At 36.7% G+C, this 18,273-nt stretch overlaps 1 protein-coding gene and 1 long non-coding RNA gene across 22 annotated transcripts in view; one reads left to right on the forward strand and one right to left on the reverse strand.

The window, feature by feature from the left end:
• Nucleotides 1-8,510, forward strand: part of LOC121470227 (uncharacterized) — a 12,888-nt gene extending 4,378 nt beyond the window's left edge. The window contains exons 2-4 of the long non-coding RNA XR_005980919.2: nucleotides 6,622-6,687; nucleotides 7,301-7,380; nucleotides 7,958-8,510. This is a non-coding gene — a long non-coding RNA (uncharacterized lncRNA). The remainder of the gene's footprint in view (nucleotides 1-6,621; nucleotides 6,688-7,300; nucleotides 7,381-7,957) is intronic.
• The window catches only part of BAZ2B (bromodomain adjacent to zinc finger domain 2B), a 112,046-nt gene that overhangs the window by 2,477 nt on the left and 91,296 nt on the right, over nucleotides 1-18,273 (reverse strand). For 14 of the 21 annotated variants that reach the window (XM_030278241.4, XM_072931812.1, XM_072931813.1 and 11 more), the window contains 12 exons: nucleotides 13,548-13,791; nucleotides 11,856-11,918; nucleotides 10,550-10,694; nucleotides 7,295-7,959; nucleotides 6,505-6,781; nucleotides 6,190-6,345; nucleotides 5,565-5,725; nucleotides 4,354-4,664; nucleotides 3,832-3,967; nucleotides 1,882-2,028; nucleotides 922-1,184; nucleotides 148-291 (listed from right to left, as the gene is read on the reverse strand). In XM_030278241.4, coding sequence (XP_030134101.4) covers nucleotides 148-291; nucleotides 922-1,184; nucleotides 1,882-2,028; nucleotides 3,832-3,967; nucleotides 4,354-4,664; nucleotides 5,565-5,725; nucleotides 6,190-6,345; nucleotides 6,505-6,781; nucleotides 7,295-7,959; nucleotides 10,550-10,694; nucleotides 11,856-11,918; nucleotides 13,548-13,791 — 2,712 coding nt within the window. Of the gene's footprint in view, nucleotides 1-147; nucleotides 292-921; nucleotides 1,200-1,881; nucleotides 2,029-3,831; nucleotides 3,968-4,353; nucleotides 4,665-5,564; nucleotides 5,726-6,189; nucleotides 6,346-6,504; nucleotides 6,782-7,294; nucleotides 7,960-10,549; nucleotides 10,695-11,855; nucleotides 11,919-13,547; nucleotides 13,792-18,273 lie in introns of those variants that run through there. The other 7 variants (XM_072931825.1, XM_072931824.1, XM_072931823.1 and 4 more) reach the window with 4 other exon arrangements.

An 18,273-nucleotide genomic window follows, 5' to 3' on the forward strand; every position in this document is an offset into this window, starting at 1 on the left:
AATTAAGAATTTTTATTTTGAATGTAAAAGTAATCACAGATGTATCAGAGCAGAACAATATAGTTTGGCTAATATTAAACATGCATTGTATTTCAGTGTTTAAATATTTTTAAAATGTAAAGTACAATTTACAACAGGTTTACTTACTGTCCACTACTTAGCTTGTCTCTAATGGTAGAAAAGTCCATAGGTTTTTTAATAACTTTCTTATAACCAGGAACAAGTTTCAAGTTTACAGGAAGTAAGAAAGGCCAGGCATCTTCATGAGTTTCCAATTCTGAGAGAATCATACTAAATAAAAAAAGGTTCCAAATCAGTATTTTTAAATTTTATTCATACGTTCAGTGTTTTCACTATCACATGAATTCCCTATGAACTGCAAAACTATTCACTTTACAAAAAGAAAACACTTTATTCTGCACCCTCTGCAAGGCTGAGAACAATTTACACAGAGACAGACAACTAAGTAACTACAATAGCATTCTCTCCAGTCGACCTATGTGAGATGAAAGTCTAATGATCAACATTCCAAAAGAAAACATGGTCCTGCAACTTTGATGCTCAGTGTAAACCACTGGCAAACCAGGTGCTAATACTGACTTTCCAAGAGCATGAGAAGGCTAAAGGATGTCCCTTTTGACCGAGCAGCAGTGCTACCACAGCGACGGTCCGTGTGTGCCCGTTCGACACTGTGGACATTGCCACCCTTGAGAAAGGTGTCAGTGCCACTGCTGCGGGGGCTGGGCTTCTCTCCCAGAAGAGACACATGTGTAGGTACACATACACACACACACAAAATCTGTATCTATATGTACATTTGTCAAAGAACAGCATTCCTGCTTCCCAGAACAGAGAGAAAAAGGATCAAGTACTACTTGCTTCAACAAGACTTACCCCTACATTTAGCATCTGACACTTTACCTGCATATAGCCAGGTCCTTGGAGTCTCCATCTCTCTTAGGTTTCTTAACAGCAGTGCAAGTTTCTTGTTTTAACTGGCTTACACAAACATTTTCATCCATTTTTCTTTTTTTAGGGTCTGTTTTTCCTCTTTTTAAGGCAATGCTTGTAGTTGCAGAGTCTTCATCCTCTGTTTCTCCTGCTAATTTCCTGCTTCTCTTCTGTTCACTACTTTTTTTACCTTTAATTTGAAGTTTTTTTATCTTTAGAGTTTGACCACTTGCCTACAATAGAGACAACTGAAATAAGTAATCACATAAATAAGTTATCACTGACAGACAGCCATGAAGATCAGAAACAGAAGCACCAAAGCAAATTAAATATTTAATATTCAAGATTATTTACTTTTTGCTCTTCTCTGAAGGCAAATGCAGCTGCAGAAATTCCTGGTACTCATGACCTAGGTTCTCAACTTGTCACAATACAAAAGCACCTGACATTCAAATTAGTAAAATAACACCTCCTAACAACCAAGTTGGCATAGTTTTAGACAAACATTATCCCATTACTAAATGACTGATACAAACATACAAAATAAAATTCACTAAGTTTTTTCTCAGATTTTTCTTTTGAAACAGAACCTGAGACATTGGTCTGTCAACACTTAATGATGAAATTTCAAAGACAAATACTGAATAAATTTTAAAACAGAAATTAAAAATTATGGTATTGAATAAGCATGAAAATTCCAGACCTACTTGCATTAAAAAGCCCATAGTTTAGAACAAATAAAATTGTAGCCTTTACTGCCACTAAAATACAAGTTAAATAAAACAACTAATTCCATAATTTAATGGGAGCTCTCCATAAAAAATGCAGACCATTATTTTCACTGCAAAAAGCACTGGTAGACCTGTAACTCTACCACATATAATAAACCAGTGAGTTGCCCCAGCCCCTCCATCCTGACAGGAGTGTTACCTTTGCTATGCACGCAGGACAGAACCAGTCCCCATCTGGGATGGTGCTGATCTTGGGTCTGTGGCAGTAGGTGTGACAGCCTTTATCACAACCATCACAAAGGAGCAGCAGTTCCTCATTATCTCCCTTTCGACAAATCTGGCAGTACTGTAATTAATGAAAAATGGGTTTAATTCAATTTTTAAAATTTGAACCTCATAAATGGTACCTAAATTACCCTTCTCCTTCAAATACACAAATTCACTCTCAAAAATACTTTCATTTTACTTCAGTCAGAATCTGCTAATGATCATATCCATAGAAGAATATACGGAGTATGTAATGAACTAATTTAAAGGCTACATTTGGGGAACATGTTGGAAAAGAAATTTATTTATTATAAGACAGGTGTCCCTAGTGCACAAAAAATGATGAGCACTTTTTGTAATTCATATATGTCTGTCAGAAGCAAAGGTATACCTATCAAAACCTCTTGGCCCAAACATACTATCTCAGAAATCTTCTCTTCATATACGCTCATACTGTGTCTGTACACTGCTATTTAATAAAGAAAATTTATATTTTACAAGATCATTCCCACATAACAATTGGTAAGGATCTTATCCAGGGGCCACCATGAACAAATGCATAAAGCAAAACAAATGATCCCAACACTTCCTAAAATTCACACTAACTTAAAAATATCTAAAGGACTGTCAATTTTCTTAACTACATTGTGTGATTTTGCTAATTACCTTCTTTTTAGGCATCTTTATCAACTTTAAAAATCTCCAAATATTTTCACCAAATACATGGTTAAACATATTAAACATACACCAGTATGTTTAACCATACAGTTTAAACATACAGTATTAAACATACAACAGTATATTTACTGGTATCACAGAATACTCTGAGTTGGAAGAGATGCATGAGGATTATCATGTCCACCTGTTAAGTGAATGGCCCATACAGGGATTGAATCAGTGACCTTGGCGTTATGAGCACCCTGCTCTAACCAACTGTGTTGTAATTAAATACAAAGAATATTTGAACCAAATTGAGAGTGATATATTTTTTTATGAATAAGAAATTACTTCATCTTGAAATGTTCCAGTGCCTTTTCAGATGCTCCTACCAAATTCATAAGCTTTTTGCACTAAAGATACTGCTTAAAACTAAGAGCTATATAAACTCAAAAGTACAGCCTGAGATTAAAACTTTTATTTACATCATCTTTAACTGTCCAGATGTAATCAGAATTTGTATAGGAGTGACAGAAATTTAAAAATTAGGAAAAGGACCACAAATGGAAGGATCACTTTTGCCATCCTTTACACAACACCAGTCATGATCACATCACAGTCACTATTGCTGTAGTAATAAGTTTTGTTTTCAGGAATTTGAGGTTCAGAGGTCCATGCAAATTTTGACATATCCATCCCCTTCTTGTGCTTTTTTTGTATATTTAGTTGACATAGATTAACCTGTTGAGTGTACAAGGAAAGATATTTAAGCTTGTCTCTTCATACACTTGCCTAATTTGTATGTTCAGTTGTGAGAACTCTGCATGCAAAGAAGCTGCATATGTGGAGCATTTCAACATTCTGAAAAATTAAGTCCTTAATGAAGGATATATGATGTTGAACCTCCATAAAACTCACAGGTGAGGTTAGAAAACACTGCATTAGCAAGAGTATATTTCATCAGATGGAGAGAGATTATTTTACCTCGCTGTCACATCAAAGAATAATTACCATCTTAAATAAGGTAACCATTTACAAGTGTTTTCTCTCTTAGCAAGTTCAGGGTGCTGAATTTGGCAAGCAAGGTACAATCTTTTCCATTAGGCTTATTCATCTGGGCACAATGTACAGTTTAACTTTGTGAGGTTTTATGTGAAGTAGTAAGAAATGCATTCACTTAAAATGCCTGAAGCTGGAACACAGCAAAAACAGTTTAGATACTTACAACTTTCATAATGGATTTTTCCCATGCTATTGATTTCTGTAACTGCTGAATGCACAGAGCTACCTGGGCAGCACTGCGTGCTTCTGACAGTGCCCTTCTCCACACCCTTAGCCCTGGAGCAATATCCTCTTCAGTTCTGCATTAAAATACAGGCAAATTAAGTAGGTCACACCTGTGTTTGTTCATGTTTAAATGTGGGACAATCATTATCACACTGAAAGCCAAGCAATGACAAAACGTACACAGCCAATAAGTATAAGGTTTAAGCAACTAAATTTCATGTACTGCACAGACTGTGGCTACGTGCCTCAAAGCTTAGTCACAACCAGTTAAATGTAAGATAACTTTGCAAGATTATTAACAAACATAACAAAAAAATTCTTTACAAAGCACCATGCAGAATAAGATGATCCATATGGATCACAGACATACAAGAAAGTACATAGATAACAGGCAATAAGAAAATAGGCTCCAATTAGCAAAGAAGCACAATAATTTTTCAAGTTAATCTCAATAACCTACCCGTCACCATCACCACTAATAGATGGTGCAGGAGCAGGGACAGTAACTGTGCCCACATTATCCAGTTTGATCTGAATGGTGGTACTTAAGGGGCTCTTCAGATACCTTCGCTCTATGTTCCGCTCCAAGTCAGCGAGCCTGGTTACAGCTATATCTAGAGGGTTGTCACTCCTCCGCTCTAGAGAGCTGGCATTGCCTTCTCCGCCTCCAGCACAATCTCCATCGTGCTTCTTGTGCAATCTAGTAATTGACTTATGTTCACGATATACCAAGTCGTCTCTCTCTGATGCAGGTTCAGGACACAGCCAACCCTATGTCAATAGAAAGGTTTGGGCATTTATTGGTTGCTGTTAACTCAGTGTGCAATCAGAGGAATTGTTTTATGGACTCAAACTAAGTAATCGAAGCGCTGTTTCCAGTAGATCTTGGTTACTTGTAATCCATCTGTAGAGACATTTTCCAAAATATCCAGAGAACTAAAATAATTAATCAAGAAATACAGGCATTACTGGACTTTCTGAAGGGACCTTTCTGCAACAGTCTGCATTCTTATCCCCTTGTGAATTATCCTGTTCTATTGGCTGAAACATCAGAACAGGTCTACTTGTTCAGTAGGCTCAGGAGGCAGTATCAGAACACAGGAAATTAACATCCATCTCATGCCAAAAACTAGAGCCCAAACGCTGCACCTGTACTATAACCAAACATAAGCAATTTGATAACCTTATACCCACCTTGGAAAAATTCAAAAATCCAGAGTGTTCTTAACTGTATCACATTCATAACCATTACATGTTCTCCATGGCTCTACAATACTCAAGCATATTATTCTGATGCACTTGTAAGCATTTCTGAAAGCATTAACAGCAACAATCACACAAACCAGGCAGAACTGTGGCAAATGCCCCAAGAGTTAAGCAGTCTCTGTGAAATGTGGTCTTTGCATTCAGAGAAAGTTAGCAAAATGTACACAAACTGCACTGTAGGAGAACATTCTCCAGGAACTGCCATTCTGAGCATCTTCAGCTGAAGACTGAACTGCAATAAAATGTTTCAAACACAAATCTCCATGATACTGCACAGTGTATTTGTTTAATTCATTGGCAATTAGGATGGAATAAGAAGGCACTTACCAATATACAAAGACTGCTATCTGCTTTAAATTCATACCACTTATTTTAAAGAGACATTTTACTGAAAGTTGGTTTTACCTTAACTTGTAAACTAGCTGATGCAACTCTCCTCTCTAGATCTTCCACCTGATGAAGAATAGCAAGATCCATCTCCATAGCTTGTTCTTCTACTGACCAGTTTTCCACAACATCCCGAGTTACCTGGTTATCTTCATTTTCATTGATATCAATAATTGCAACTGTATTTGAGAATCACATTTTTATTATTTTAATTAACATTACAACTGCACTGGTAAATTCAAGCTGTTTTACCCGTCACTCCAGTCAAATGCTGAAGAACTGTGAAAGTACACTATTCTTAAAATATCCAATATGGACAACAAATTCTGTATGCTTTCAAACTTGCAATTTAAGAGCAATAAGGGGAAGGAGATGCCAAGTGTTATAGACATGGAAAAAGCTTCAGAAGGTTACCAGAGCTTAAGAAGGTTGTATCATTAGAACTATTTACATTACATGGAATTTCTCTAATCCACTAACTTTACAGAGCAAGGCTGGTGAAAATGCAGCTACAGATGATAAGACCTTTATCTTTTTTCTCCAACCATTACTTTAACTCTCCTGCTAAACATGCCCCAGGAGAGCTCTATGTCCATTGCCTGGTGCCCCAACACCATGTGTAACATAAATATCAACTACATACCATCCTTGTTTTTGATGCAGGCCAGAGTGATATAATCCATGTGTTTCTGTATTTGCTTTTGTAAGGCCTTTTCTCTTATTCCCCTGAGATGCAGCACTTTAAGCAAAGATTTTAGGTCTTCTGGATCAGTAATCCTCCACCACCCATACTGCATTTCTAAATCAAGACAAGCATATAAACACTTTGCAGGTCCTTTATGTGATAACACATGATCAGATTAGAAAATCAATAGGCAAATTATTTTAAAAAATTGTAACATGATAGAAGCACTGCTGAAATTATAATCGTACTGTTGCACTACTGTTGCATACTTACCTTCTGGTATAGGCTTTGGGTTAGGATAATCTACAGGCTTGGCTACTTCAGCTGCTGTAGAAGGGGCACAAGTTATTTTTTCAGCTTGGAGTGCTGGTGATTCACTTTTACTTGCAGGAACACTAGATGCCAAGAACGAGTTACCATTCACTTCTGATAATCCCAGCCCGGATCCAAGAGCAGGTAAAGGAGATGGAAATGGAACATTTGAAGTAAGAACTCCTGTAGGCCATCCACAAAACTGAAGTCCCATTATAGGTAGTCCTGTCTTCATCTGCTAAAAAGCACAACTACCATTACTATAACCAAGAAACCTGAATTGTGATTAGGATGCTATTAGTCAAACAATACTCAAAACACAAAGAAAGCCTTTATTCAATACTTCAGTTAGGTTCAGGAAAACTAATATAACACTGACATGTAATACTTATTAGGGCCCAGTTAACGCTAAAAAACAATAGCTTCTACAGGTAGGGTTTGGTATGTTACACTTCCAAAAACTAGCTTGTATTTACTTGCTTTTCATTTAATACCAGTAGCCAACAACCCTAAAAGCCACATTAATTACTGAAAGACATGTACAAAATATCATACATTGGTTTACTTGATACATTATAATCTAGTATTACAAAACTTCCGTATTTAGTTACTAACATTTAGAAAAAGAAAAAAAATAAAGATATAATATGCAGATATAATGATTGCAGGTCTGTGAAATAATTTGTATAAACAGACATCCTGCCCAAATAAAGTCTGCAAGTTCAAGCTATTCAAAAATTAATTTATTTACCTGCAGCGGTGACAATGCAAAAGGACTTAATCCCATGGAACTCTGTGCAGAGGTTGAGCCCAGAAGAGGAGATGGAACAGGTGATGGTGAGTTTGATGGTGGATGTGATTGGGGAGTGAGTGGAGCTGTAGTAGCTGGTGTGTCCACATGGGTGACCGAGGTGTCATCACAGGGCACGCGCGGTAACAGGCTGAACCACTGCCTGCTTTTCTCAGTAAGAGTCTTTAACAACTGGTCATTTGGAATTAGTGGAGAACTGTAAAACTTTCCTGTCCCACTGGCATTAGGACTGAAAAGACTATTAGACTCAGACTTCTCAATGGAGCTTTGTGATGCAGAGGGTTGCAGACTGCAGAGAGAGTTTTTTGAGTTACCTGGGTAAGATAATGTGCAGCCATTTGCTGCATTGCCATTAGGTTTTGGGGACATAGTGTCAGACTCAGGTGGCATTTTTGCTACCTCTAACAGTTTGCTTAGTTTTGAAAATGACCCAGGCTTTTGTAAAAAAAGGTTAGTGCTGTCCTTTTCTTTCAGATTTTCCTTTTGCTCACAGTGAGTTGTAGCTAAGCAATGCAATTTTTCTTCTGTTTCAAATTCTTCTTCTTTGATATGCATATTTTCTTCCTTTTTTAACTTCTCTTTTTCTTTTGCAATTTCTTCTAGACCTAAAAAGATGCAAGAAGCACAGATTGCCTGTAACAGATCAACTATTTTATGAACTTTTTATAATCAAAGTCTGAAAAATAGCTTCATTTTTGGCTCAACACATGTTAGATTCCCATGTCTTTGCTGTTGTTGCTGTTAATGAAATCCCTTCTCATTTTACAGCACACTTTGCAGAAGGAAACAAGTTTCTAGGCATGCCGATCTAGACACTACTAAACACCTCTAGGAAAAATCACCTCAACATGGCTAACACACTACTGGATTCACACATCTTAAGCAGTTGCCAGTGCAAAATCTCTGAAAAGGACAAATTTTTGCCAGCTTTCGTTTTGCAGGACTCCGCATGCCTCATTGAGAAGCTTCTCTGGTGATATCAAGAGAGTGCCATGTTTACAGCCGTACATTTATTTTTGCAACTGATCATTTCATTAAACACACAGACAATTATGAAACAGAACCAAAATTCCTGTTACAATATCAAACATTCCCCAAATACCAAAATTACATTAAACATTTTACTTCTTTCAATAAAAATCATTAACAACTTTAACTGTGCAACAGTATCATCAGTCTATGAAGTTTAATATTCTTTCAAGAGCTACCCAGCATGACTGAAACTCTCCACACAACTAAGCAGACAGCTAACATCTAAGCAATTTAAAGTATAGCAAGCAGAAGCTGATTAAAAAACCCCCAAGGTTCTTTAAACATAGGAAGTGCAAAAGATCTGAAGATCTAGCTTTTATGAAAGGAAAATACATTTTTTTCTCTTCTTTGCACTACTAGTCTTTCTTAACCATTTCTCTTCTACCCTTACACTGACTCCTATTTCAGACAAAAAGTCTTTAAAAGTATAAAATGCTTCTAAATAGAGAACAGTTAGCATAAGGGGAAGGAGGTAGAAAATCCAACTCCTTATTTTATGTTCATCAGCTACTGCAGTCAGAAATAAACACATGGCTTACAGTTCATGGCAAGCACTCTACAAATATTTACTTGCTCCTGAAAAACTGTAATTTCTACAAAGTACATTCCCTCCTATTAAAACTCCAAAATGTGTTCACAGTTATGGTCTGTATCAAGATATAAACAATTTAAGTATCAGCATAAACATGAAAGTGACTGCACAAAAGGGATAGAGAAGTTTTTTTTAATGGACAGACTATTCAAGACTTTATGTCTCCTATTTCCAAGGTTTAGGGTTAGGGTTATGGAATTAGAAATAGATAAACTATAGAATTTACATAAAGAGGGCAAACTAAGAGCCGATGGGAAGAGGAGGTAGGTGAGAACTTTCATTAAGACAACATTAAAAACAGAGGTTTGCCCTACAGCTCTTGGAACAAACTTTTGTGTGGGTTGGTTTGTGTGTGTTTTTTTACTATTTTAAGACAGGTAAGTATATGTAAACTGTTTTCTTTGTGTACCATTTCCAAAGCCTTTGGGAATTCATGTGGTTAAAATACAATGAAATACAGCAAACCAAAGAAATGCAAGCAGTACATTCTGTATGCAGCTACTTGTGCAAAATTGCTCCTAACACAGAGCGTAACTTCATGCGGAGCAAGAGACAGAAAGGAAAGTACTTTTTATGCTACCCATTTTAGAAAGAGAACTTGATGACCAAGATTACATTTAGGGGAAGTTCAAGGGCTTATTTTTGGACCCAAACCAGGTTCAAATTTCCTACTATGCTGAACTGTTAATTAACCAGCTCTCTAGAATGATGCAATTCTCATGAGATCATGCAATTCTGATGTGTGTCAAATCTTTTTCTTGATACTTTTTGAAGGAAAAAATGTAAGAGAAATGAGGTTTTGGTTATTATATGAAAATTAGAAAGGATTTCTCTGCGGCCAAAATGAATGTTTAAAAATCCTAATACCAACAAAAAAGTTAGATTAATAGATAATTTTTGCATCTATCCAATTAAAAGTGTGTGAAAAATTCAACCACATTTAATATACAACTGTCACAACCCCAAAATTTTAGTTTTAGCAAAATGATTTCAGCAATTGCTGGTTAAAGAAACATCAATTGTTAAAACACAGATACTAAATCATGTGGTTGATTAGAAAACAAGGTACTTCACTGCATGAAAGTAATTTTTTTTGTCTGCAAATACATGCATATATAGATGTCTGCAAAAACATGCATAAAGTCATGTTTTTGCAGACATCTATCATCATGCACAGAATAGTCTGTGCATTTGCAGAAAACTGAGGATGAAAATTCTTTCTGCATTCTATGGTCCTCCTAATTTTCATACACAGGGATCACTGCCATAGGGAAAGGTGGAATAGTTCAGAGTCAAGAATCTTTGCAGGTATGTAAAGTCATAACATGTAGAAGTACAACAACTGAAAACTTCCAAATTACTAATCCTCGTTTTGAAAGGTATTACCTGCTCTTTCATATACAGAAAGAGATACCAGAGAACCACATAAGGGGAGAGCTCTATTGACAGCAGCCTGAGGGCATCAGGCTGAGGGTGAAGACCTTGCTGCACAGTGCCAGCGCCTCCAGAGACGGGCACCATGTCTTGGCCTTGTGTGCCTCTGTGTGCCACCATTCCTTTATGGCTCTTACCTTCACCACTTTCCATGCCTTCTACAAAAATGCCACCACACTGGGGCAGGATCCAGTATCGGCGCCTGTAACGGTCCTGACCAAACATCATTGAACGCAAACAGTGCGAAGCTTCAAATAACTTCTTTCTGTACTGGCTTTGTTGCTATTTAAAAAAAGGAGAGCATTACAAATCAGTGAGGGGAAAAAAAATCTCATTATTACAGAAAACACCTGTAATATGTCAGACTGAACAGAAGTTCAAGGGTCAGACAAGAAGGTCCTCTCAGATTCGGGATAGTGGTGTGTCTCTGTGTTATGATATTCTACTCACAATTGCTGCCTTGATGATTTTACTTATAAAGCTTCCTTTAAAAAAAATAAATTAAAGCATTCCCCTTCTCAGCCTAGGTTTATCGGTTGTCCTCTAAAAACATACTCCAGTGGTGCACCTGGTCTTTTTATCCCTGACTCTCAAAAAGTAGTGGATTAATTACACAGCATCAGCAAGTGGTATAAAGAGCCCTGAAGACAGATGATAATGCAACTGCTGATGGGAGACTAGTGAGATATTTTAACTGTTCGTGAAAGAATGACAACAACATAGACAAATAAACTGTGAACATAACACAGCTCTCTGAGGGAGGTCAACAAGAACTTCAGTTAGTTTATTCAGTTCTTGCTCTGCTAAATTGACACTGATGGGATCAGGTGGAATCCTGGACTGCTAATTTACTGCAATTTGGAACATGAGAGAAACCAACACACGAAGTCTTAAATGACAAATTTTCTAATAGGAACAATAAAAACATGGGCTATGAGTACCCTTAATTACAGCATTACATTTTTCTCATTTACACTTCTCTTCCTATTCTATTGCTGCTTCTTTCAAAATGGGAAGCCCAGACAGTGCTGTACGGGCTTGGAACACAACGGCAGAAATCAGCATGGAAAGGAGGGCATGAGAACAACAATCCATTGTATAACTGAAGCCATTGCTTCTCATATACAAAATTTGTCATCACTTTCTAAGATCAACAAACAGGAATATGTGAAGTAGATCTGGATAAAAATTACTTTACTCTCTGAAGTGCAAATATATTATCAACTATTAACTGCCTTTTGAGTGACCTCTACTTATTGCCACCAGACTAAATTCACAGTCCAGGTGTCATGAATCGGAGCATTATTCATACTTTTACAAAACAAGAGTAGATACTTATTTCAATTTACATTAACTTGGAGCACTGAAATTTATGTTTAATGTATTAACTCATAACACCCAGTGATCACATTTGTAGTAGAAAGAAGAGTAATGATCTCTCACCTTTGTCAATTTTTCAATTTGCTTCTCTAATTCTTCAACACTTGCTGTCTGATCCCCATCGTCCTATAATCACCAAATATACTGTCACACCGTGTTTATTTCAGGATAAAATCATACTACAATTACAGGAAAGAGACTACTATGATTACAGTAAAAAGATGTAACTGAAAACGAGAGGAAAATACTAAAGAGGAAAAAAAAAGTTCAAATTGTGTGCTTGTGCAATATATTTCAATAGCAACAACACAACTGAAAAGAGGATACACCTTGAATCTTCTGAAACCAGACGTGGACAAAGGAAAAAGCTCGTGTTTGCTGAAAACTGGAAGTAACTTGGTTTGTGCATGAACACAACACTACATAATTTAATCTTAGTTTCTATGAAGCTTTTTAGATAGTCAAAATAATTTTAAGTGTTTCTCATGCATGAAATAATGGCATCTCAAAATCATATTGGTAAGTCTTTGGCAAGTCCACATTTGCATTTTATTTCAATGTCTACATGAAATTGTATAGCCACTTTAAATTATAAGTTTCTATAAAAGTTACAGCATCAATCCTGCTGATTTTTGAAGAGGAATGCACTCAGGATTAAGTCTGTGGTTGCCTTCTTCTTGCCTGTTTAAAAATTAGAGTCTTTTCCATTACTAGAATTTTAATATAGTTGAAGAAAATCTTTGGAGATAGTAGTAGTCTTCCAAAAGAATATGGTCAAAGTCATCCCCACCATAAGATACAAGTCTTGTATTTCTTGGCTTCATAAAAGTGTACCAGAGTAAAGCCTTCTGAAGTGCTACACAGAATACAAATGCAATGAAAATTCTGGTAGATCAAAAAATTAATTTCTGTACAGTTACTGGAATTTTGTCTATGAAATGCCCAGTGCACCAACATAGGAGATTATACAAGAAGGAAAAGGATTAAGGGATGAACTTGAGATTAGAAATCTAAATATTACTCTTTTTTAAATTCTGAATTATTTTTAAGAACTTTGGGCTGTTCCTCTAAGGTATTCTCTTAAATTCATACAAATTCTAGTACTTGAAATAAATCCACAATAACAGCACGAAGGGCTAGTCCTACACTAGAAAGTAGCTGTGTTTCTAATGAAGGGTGTATGCAAACATCTGAGTTCACATATGCTGGATACATGCATTGTTCAAGCAGTCTTTAAAATCTTCTAACCTTGCATGAATGGATCATTTTCTGGCAAACAGAAAACAACCAGTGTAGCATCAAGTGCTTTAAAACGTAGTATTTTCTATTGCCTGTGCCTTGTATCAGGTTCCATCCAGTGGAAGCCTGTGCATTTCCATTAAAAACCAGCTCAACAAGGTAAAAATCTTTCATTGATACTTTCCGTATTGTATCTGACACTGACAAACAAAATTTATCATCTTGTGATCAAATAAAGTCAGCCAGTGGGGACCATGTGGGGATGGTGTGAAAAAAATGCACAAGAAGATCACTCAAGTTTCAAAATAAAGAATGTTAAATGTAACTGCATTGTTCATTTTTTAATTAACAAAATAATAAAAACTAATAAAAATTTAAAACATTGGAGGTAAGTTATTTTTCCCTCCTTTTTATGGCAATATTTTTGGGAAACAGCACCATATTACAAAAAAACAGAAGGGAAACAAGCTTTAGCTTATTTGCAAATAAAGTTTTACTATACTGACAATTCCCCACCTCATCATCACAAACTTCTGCTTTTTTTCCTTTTTTATCATCTTTGTCCTCTTCATCCTCATCATCCTCATCTGCCTGGTCATCGCTGTCATCATCATCATCATCATCGTAGTCACTGTCCCCTCCCTTCCGCCGGCGCTTGCGGCCAGGTGCGGGTGTCTCCAAGGAATGGGGTTCCTCGCCTCCGTCCCCACTCCCCACAGCATCTCTTTTACCAGTTTTCTTGGCATGAATGATTCTAAGCCTTGGAACACATAAGAAAGGGTGAAATAAAGGATTATGGCTGTAGCATAAACATACCTCTCTCCCTATGAGATTGAAAGAAAATCATACATTTCAGATTTAAATTAGAGCTTCTGATCTATCATGACACTGTATGTTCTCAATATTTATTGTCACCAGTCAACAAGAAAAACTGAGGTTACAAAACCCTTACTACTCATGGTTCCGTTCTGAATAGACTTTGTTTCTCCCAGGTCAATTTTACTGAAGCAATGAAACACAGGAGGGATTTTGAGAAGTCAGGAAAGATGATACAGAATAACCATTTCAACTTCTTTATCTATTATATAATACATTTAAGAACATGACGACGAAATACCTGTGTCTGAGCCAGAGAGGAAAAGACAAAAATCCTCACTTGGAAGTATGAAATTATATATAGGTTGCACGGCAACAAGCAAGGTTGAAATAATTTTTTTTTTTTTTTTAGATTTTTATGAACTTTAACTATTATTTTACTTCAGTCCTTTAGCTGAACTTTTTATTCTAAGATATACATTTTTCCTGGGGAATTTTAATTACCTCAACTACTAAAGATTACTCAAACTGTCATTTTTCCTTTTATGAAAGAAAAGGGAAACTTACATACCAGTTATTATGGTTGTAGTAGACCTCCTTCTTCTACAAAACCCCTATAAGACAAGATTCCACACAGCAAAAATTACAGTTCCACCTATCAGGGAGCTTGCAGGCAAACATGTTGAACCACAGGAGGTGTATATAGCCAGGCTGAACCAGTCACTTATAACGCAGACCAAAAACGCAACTGACTTAGAAGAGATTAATAAACGTGTAGAAAAGACAAAGATTTTTTAAGAGATGACTGAAGAAGGTAGGATGGGAAAAGCAGAACGGTAACGACAAACACAATTACCAGGACGTAATTTTTCCTTGTCGTACTCCTCTCTCTTCCCATCCTACAGAACAATATTCCATACAGCAAGTGGCTACAAGTACAATGAGTGCTGTCCAAGTACTGGTTCCAGGAATACTGACAGATGAACCAGCCTTCTCAAACGGTGATAACCACAGCCAGTTCTCAATAGCACAGACTGAAATGAAGGCGTCACTGTTCAACTGGGAGCAGCACTTCTTTTAGAAAAAGACTGTTAGCCAAGAAATCATCAAGGGGACTTGAAAACTGCTGGGCTTTGGTTTCTTGGTGTGGTTTTGTTATTGCTGTTGTTTTGGGTTGGGTTTTTATGCACTAGGTAATACACTGGAGTATAAAGTTTTATACATTTATTTCTTCTGTATCAAGTGGATGTTTACCTGTTTTAGTGATTTAAAGTATGTCAAAAACCAAAACTTTCAGGCCTTTCAGTGAATTTTGAAACAAATAACATTTTCAGCTATGGTGCAAAAACCCTCAGTCTCACGGCGCATCAATACCACTCAGGCTATTGGTTAAATTTTTTAGAAAACTAATTTCCTGTTTATGAGGACAACTTCAAACTTCTTCACGCAGACTGGAAATTCCTGCCAATACACAGGAATTAACTACCAAAATCACTAGTTAATGACTGGATTGTCTGCTGCAGTGCTGGACAATTTTAGAGAGGATTTGCATACACTAAGATAATCTTGAAGACAACTCAGTAATAAAGCTGGCAAATGAATGTTCCATGACCTGCCAGCACCTCTTTCATATACCTAAAGGGAATCAGAAAAAACAAAAACAGCTACTTTTGCTGAAAGCAAAAATAACGATGTAATGTTTTCAAGCACTAAAGCAAGCTTGCATGATACTGCAAATTATCAAGCATGCAAATGGACCAATGATGCTCTTCTCTATTAGCACCACAATCAGAAGCAGCAGCAGTCCCTACTCAAAGTATTGCAGAGGCAGAAACCGATGCCAGCACAACTTTTAAAATGCTCAGTTATTTCAAGAAGCAGCATGATTTTTCTGTTGCTACCTAAACATATGGCTCACTGAGAGAAGAAAACGCTCACTTAGGAAACTGCTCTTTCTCACTCCCAGGTATGGACCAAACCTGCATCTTCAACTGCTGAGAGAATCATAAAGTCTACTGACTTATAAAAAGAGTGGGTGGCCCATCAGAGAACCAGATGATTGACTTAAGCCTGCTCTAATCTGATCTATAATACTAGATCACAGAAAGAAAATTCACCTTCTGACTTAGTGTTCATGCCTCCCCCATAATTTTTGCATGCAAGTAGTAGGGAGTACCAAGGCAAAGAAATTCTGAACATTGTACTTTTAACATACTTCACCTTGCGTCTCAAAAAATTAAAGTTTGGCAAATCAGCATTAGCGTCTCCTACCTAAACTCAGGGTGTCATTTCTCCCCTTAGTGACACTGCTTTTCATATACCATCATCATTTAGAGTTGAAATGGTTTCATCTAACAGAAACTAATTTACACAGAGCATACTACAACACTGGCATGTGAAAAAAACACTGTTGCAGTGAAAAACTCAAGTCCTTAAAAAAACTGAATTATTATGATAACCAAATTATTACCTACTTCTTTAAGAGGCAGTATTTCATTTTTAGTCTGTTTATGTTGATCTGGCTACAAAAGAGATGCCAAAGAGAAGACATGTAATAGAAAATGAGATGCTGAGACTTTGATTATCTAGTTAAAAAAAAAAATCACAGAATCATGTCAGGTGAGAGTCTGATCACAGCTGTCACACAGAAAGCACAAAGAAAGATGGCTTGATCATATTTTTACAAAAATCATATCATATTTTTACAAAAAACAGGATTAGTACCAAGATTCACAACAAAATGTGATAGAGAAGGAATTAGATGCAATCTCTCACTGACCATCAGCTAAGCAAAAACAGTCCAGGCAGTTCAGAACTCAAATTTACAACCATCTATATTACAATTACTAAGATCCTCGAGGGAAGAAGGAGAAAAGGAGGGAAGAGCGGGGAAAGGGGTGAGAGGGAAAGCATCCCTTAAAACAAAATACAATGATTCCGTTTTCCAACCTGAGATTTTACTGTTGCTTATTTGCACCTGTCAAACACAGCCTTTTGCATTTATTTTTGCCCTCCTCCCCAGATGAGAAGCTTATGTCATGAAAAATGAGAACATAAGCACAAAAAGAAATCCTTCATCAAACACATGTGATGCGGACAGAATCTTTTCTCATCCCTCTTTGATACACTTGTAGCCAACCTGGACATACTGGTTTGAAGATTAACAACAGTAAACAGTGGCCTACCAGGCTGACATGAAATAAATCCATTCCTCAGCCTCCATTATTCATCCCCTACACACTTCCCACAGGAGGGGCACATGCTGAGGGGTACATAAAGGTCTGTAGGCATGTGAAAAGAGGTCACACTCTTGATCACACAGCAAGTACTCAACTAACCAGTTATTGCCATGCAAATCTGGGACTGAGATGCTTAAAAATTAGACCAAGGTGTGAATGGACAGGGAAGATAACATGCAAGAATGAAGTCTGGAAGCAGAAAAAATAGCAAAAAGAAGACTGAAGTGTACAGATTTCATTTCAGAGAAGCCCCAGAACAGTAGTAAGGGTTTAAGAAAAACACAATTGACATAATAAAGAAGAAAATATTGCTTAAAATTGATGGAAGAAGGCTCTTCTAGAACCTTATTGAAATTCATCAGAAAAAGTGGAAAACTCAAAAATTTTGAATCAAAGATTGAGAGAGATGAATCAAACTCATTGAATTCAAAGAAGCAGAAAAGTAACATTTCTGAGCTCTGCTGCAATACTTGCACTACAGAAACCTGAAATCCACACTTGAGGGAAAAAAAACCAACAAGAAATGGAAAAATTATTGTAGTGAGAAGGAAGAGCTTGGGACTTCAGAGTACAATGCTCACTACTTGACAGGGAAGAAATGACCGATTATAAGGAAAAGGGAAGATCCTACATCTACAAGTACTTACAGTTTGATGGAGGGAGAGGAAGACTAAGCAGGCCCTAAGAAGACAAGGACAGGGAAGGGTCCATTTTGCTAATGGCAAGTTGGTTACATCAGAACTTCATAAACACTTCTTACACGATATCCCATAGAGGGGACACAGATGAAGGCAGGAAAAAGGTAACTGGGTTATCCTAAAGGTTAAAATACATCAGGATGTATCAATGTATTATTAAAATACATTCGTCTGTGCAGACTGGGATTTGTAGTATTAGTACAGAATGTCTTTTTACTGATCTAATATTTTCCTCTACCTTCCTCTTGTCCTTCTTCTTTACTTCTTTCCTTCTTCCTTCTGAGATACATTAAAGGGAAAAAATGAAGACATAAGATTAGAAACGAAAGTACCTAAAGCAAGGACTAAGAAAGGATTTACCAATCCTAGCAAGAGGTAAAGATGACAAAGAAAAAAAAAGCAGAGTCTGGCTATGCGTTTTTACCCCCTGTGATTCATTAACTTTATGCCGTCCAGCTTCCTGATAGTTGGAGCCAGTATGGTTGCTGT

The sequence above is a fragment of the Taeniopygia guttata genome, chromosome 7 (assembly GCF_048771995.1).
Source record: "Taeniopygia guttata chromosome 7, bTaeGut7.mat, whole genome shotgun sequence".
Lineage (NCBI taxonomy): Eukaryota > Metazoa > Chordata > Aves > Passeriformes > Estrildidae > Taeniopygia > Taeniopygia guttata.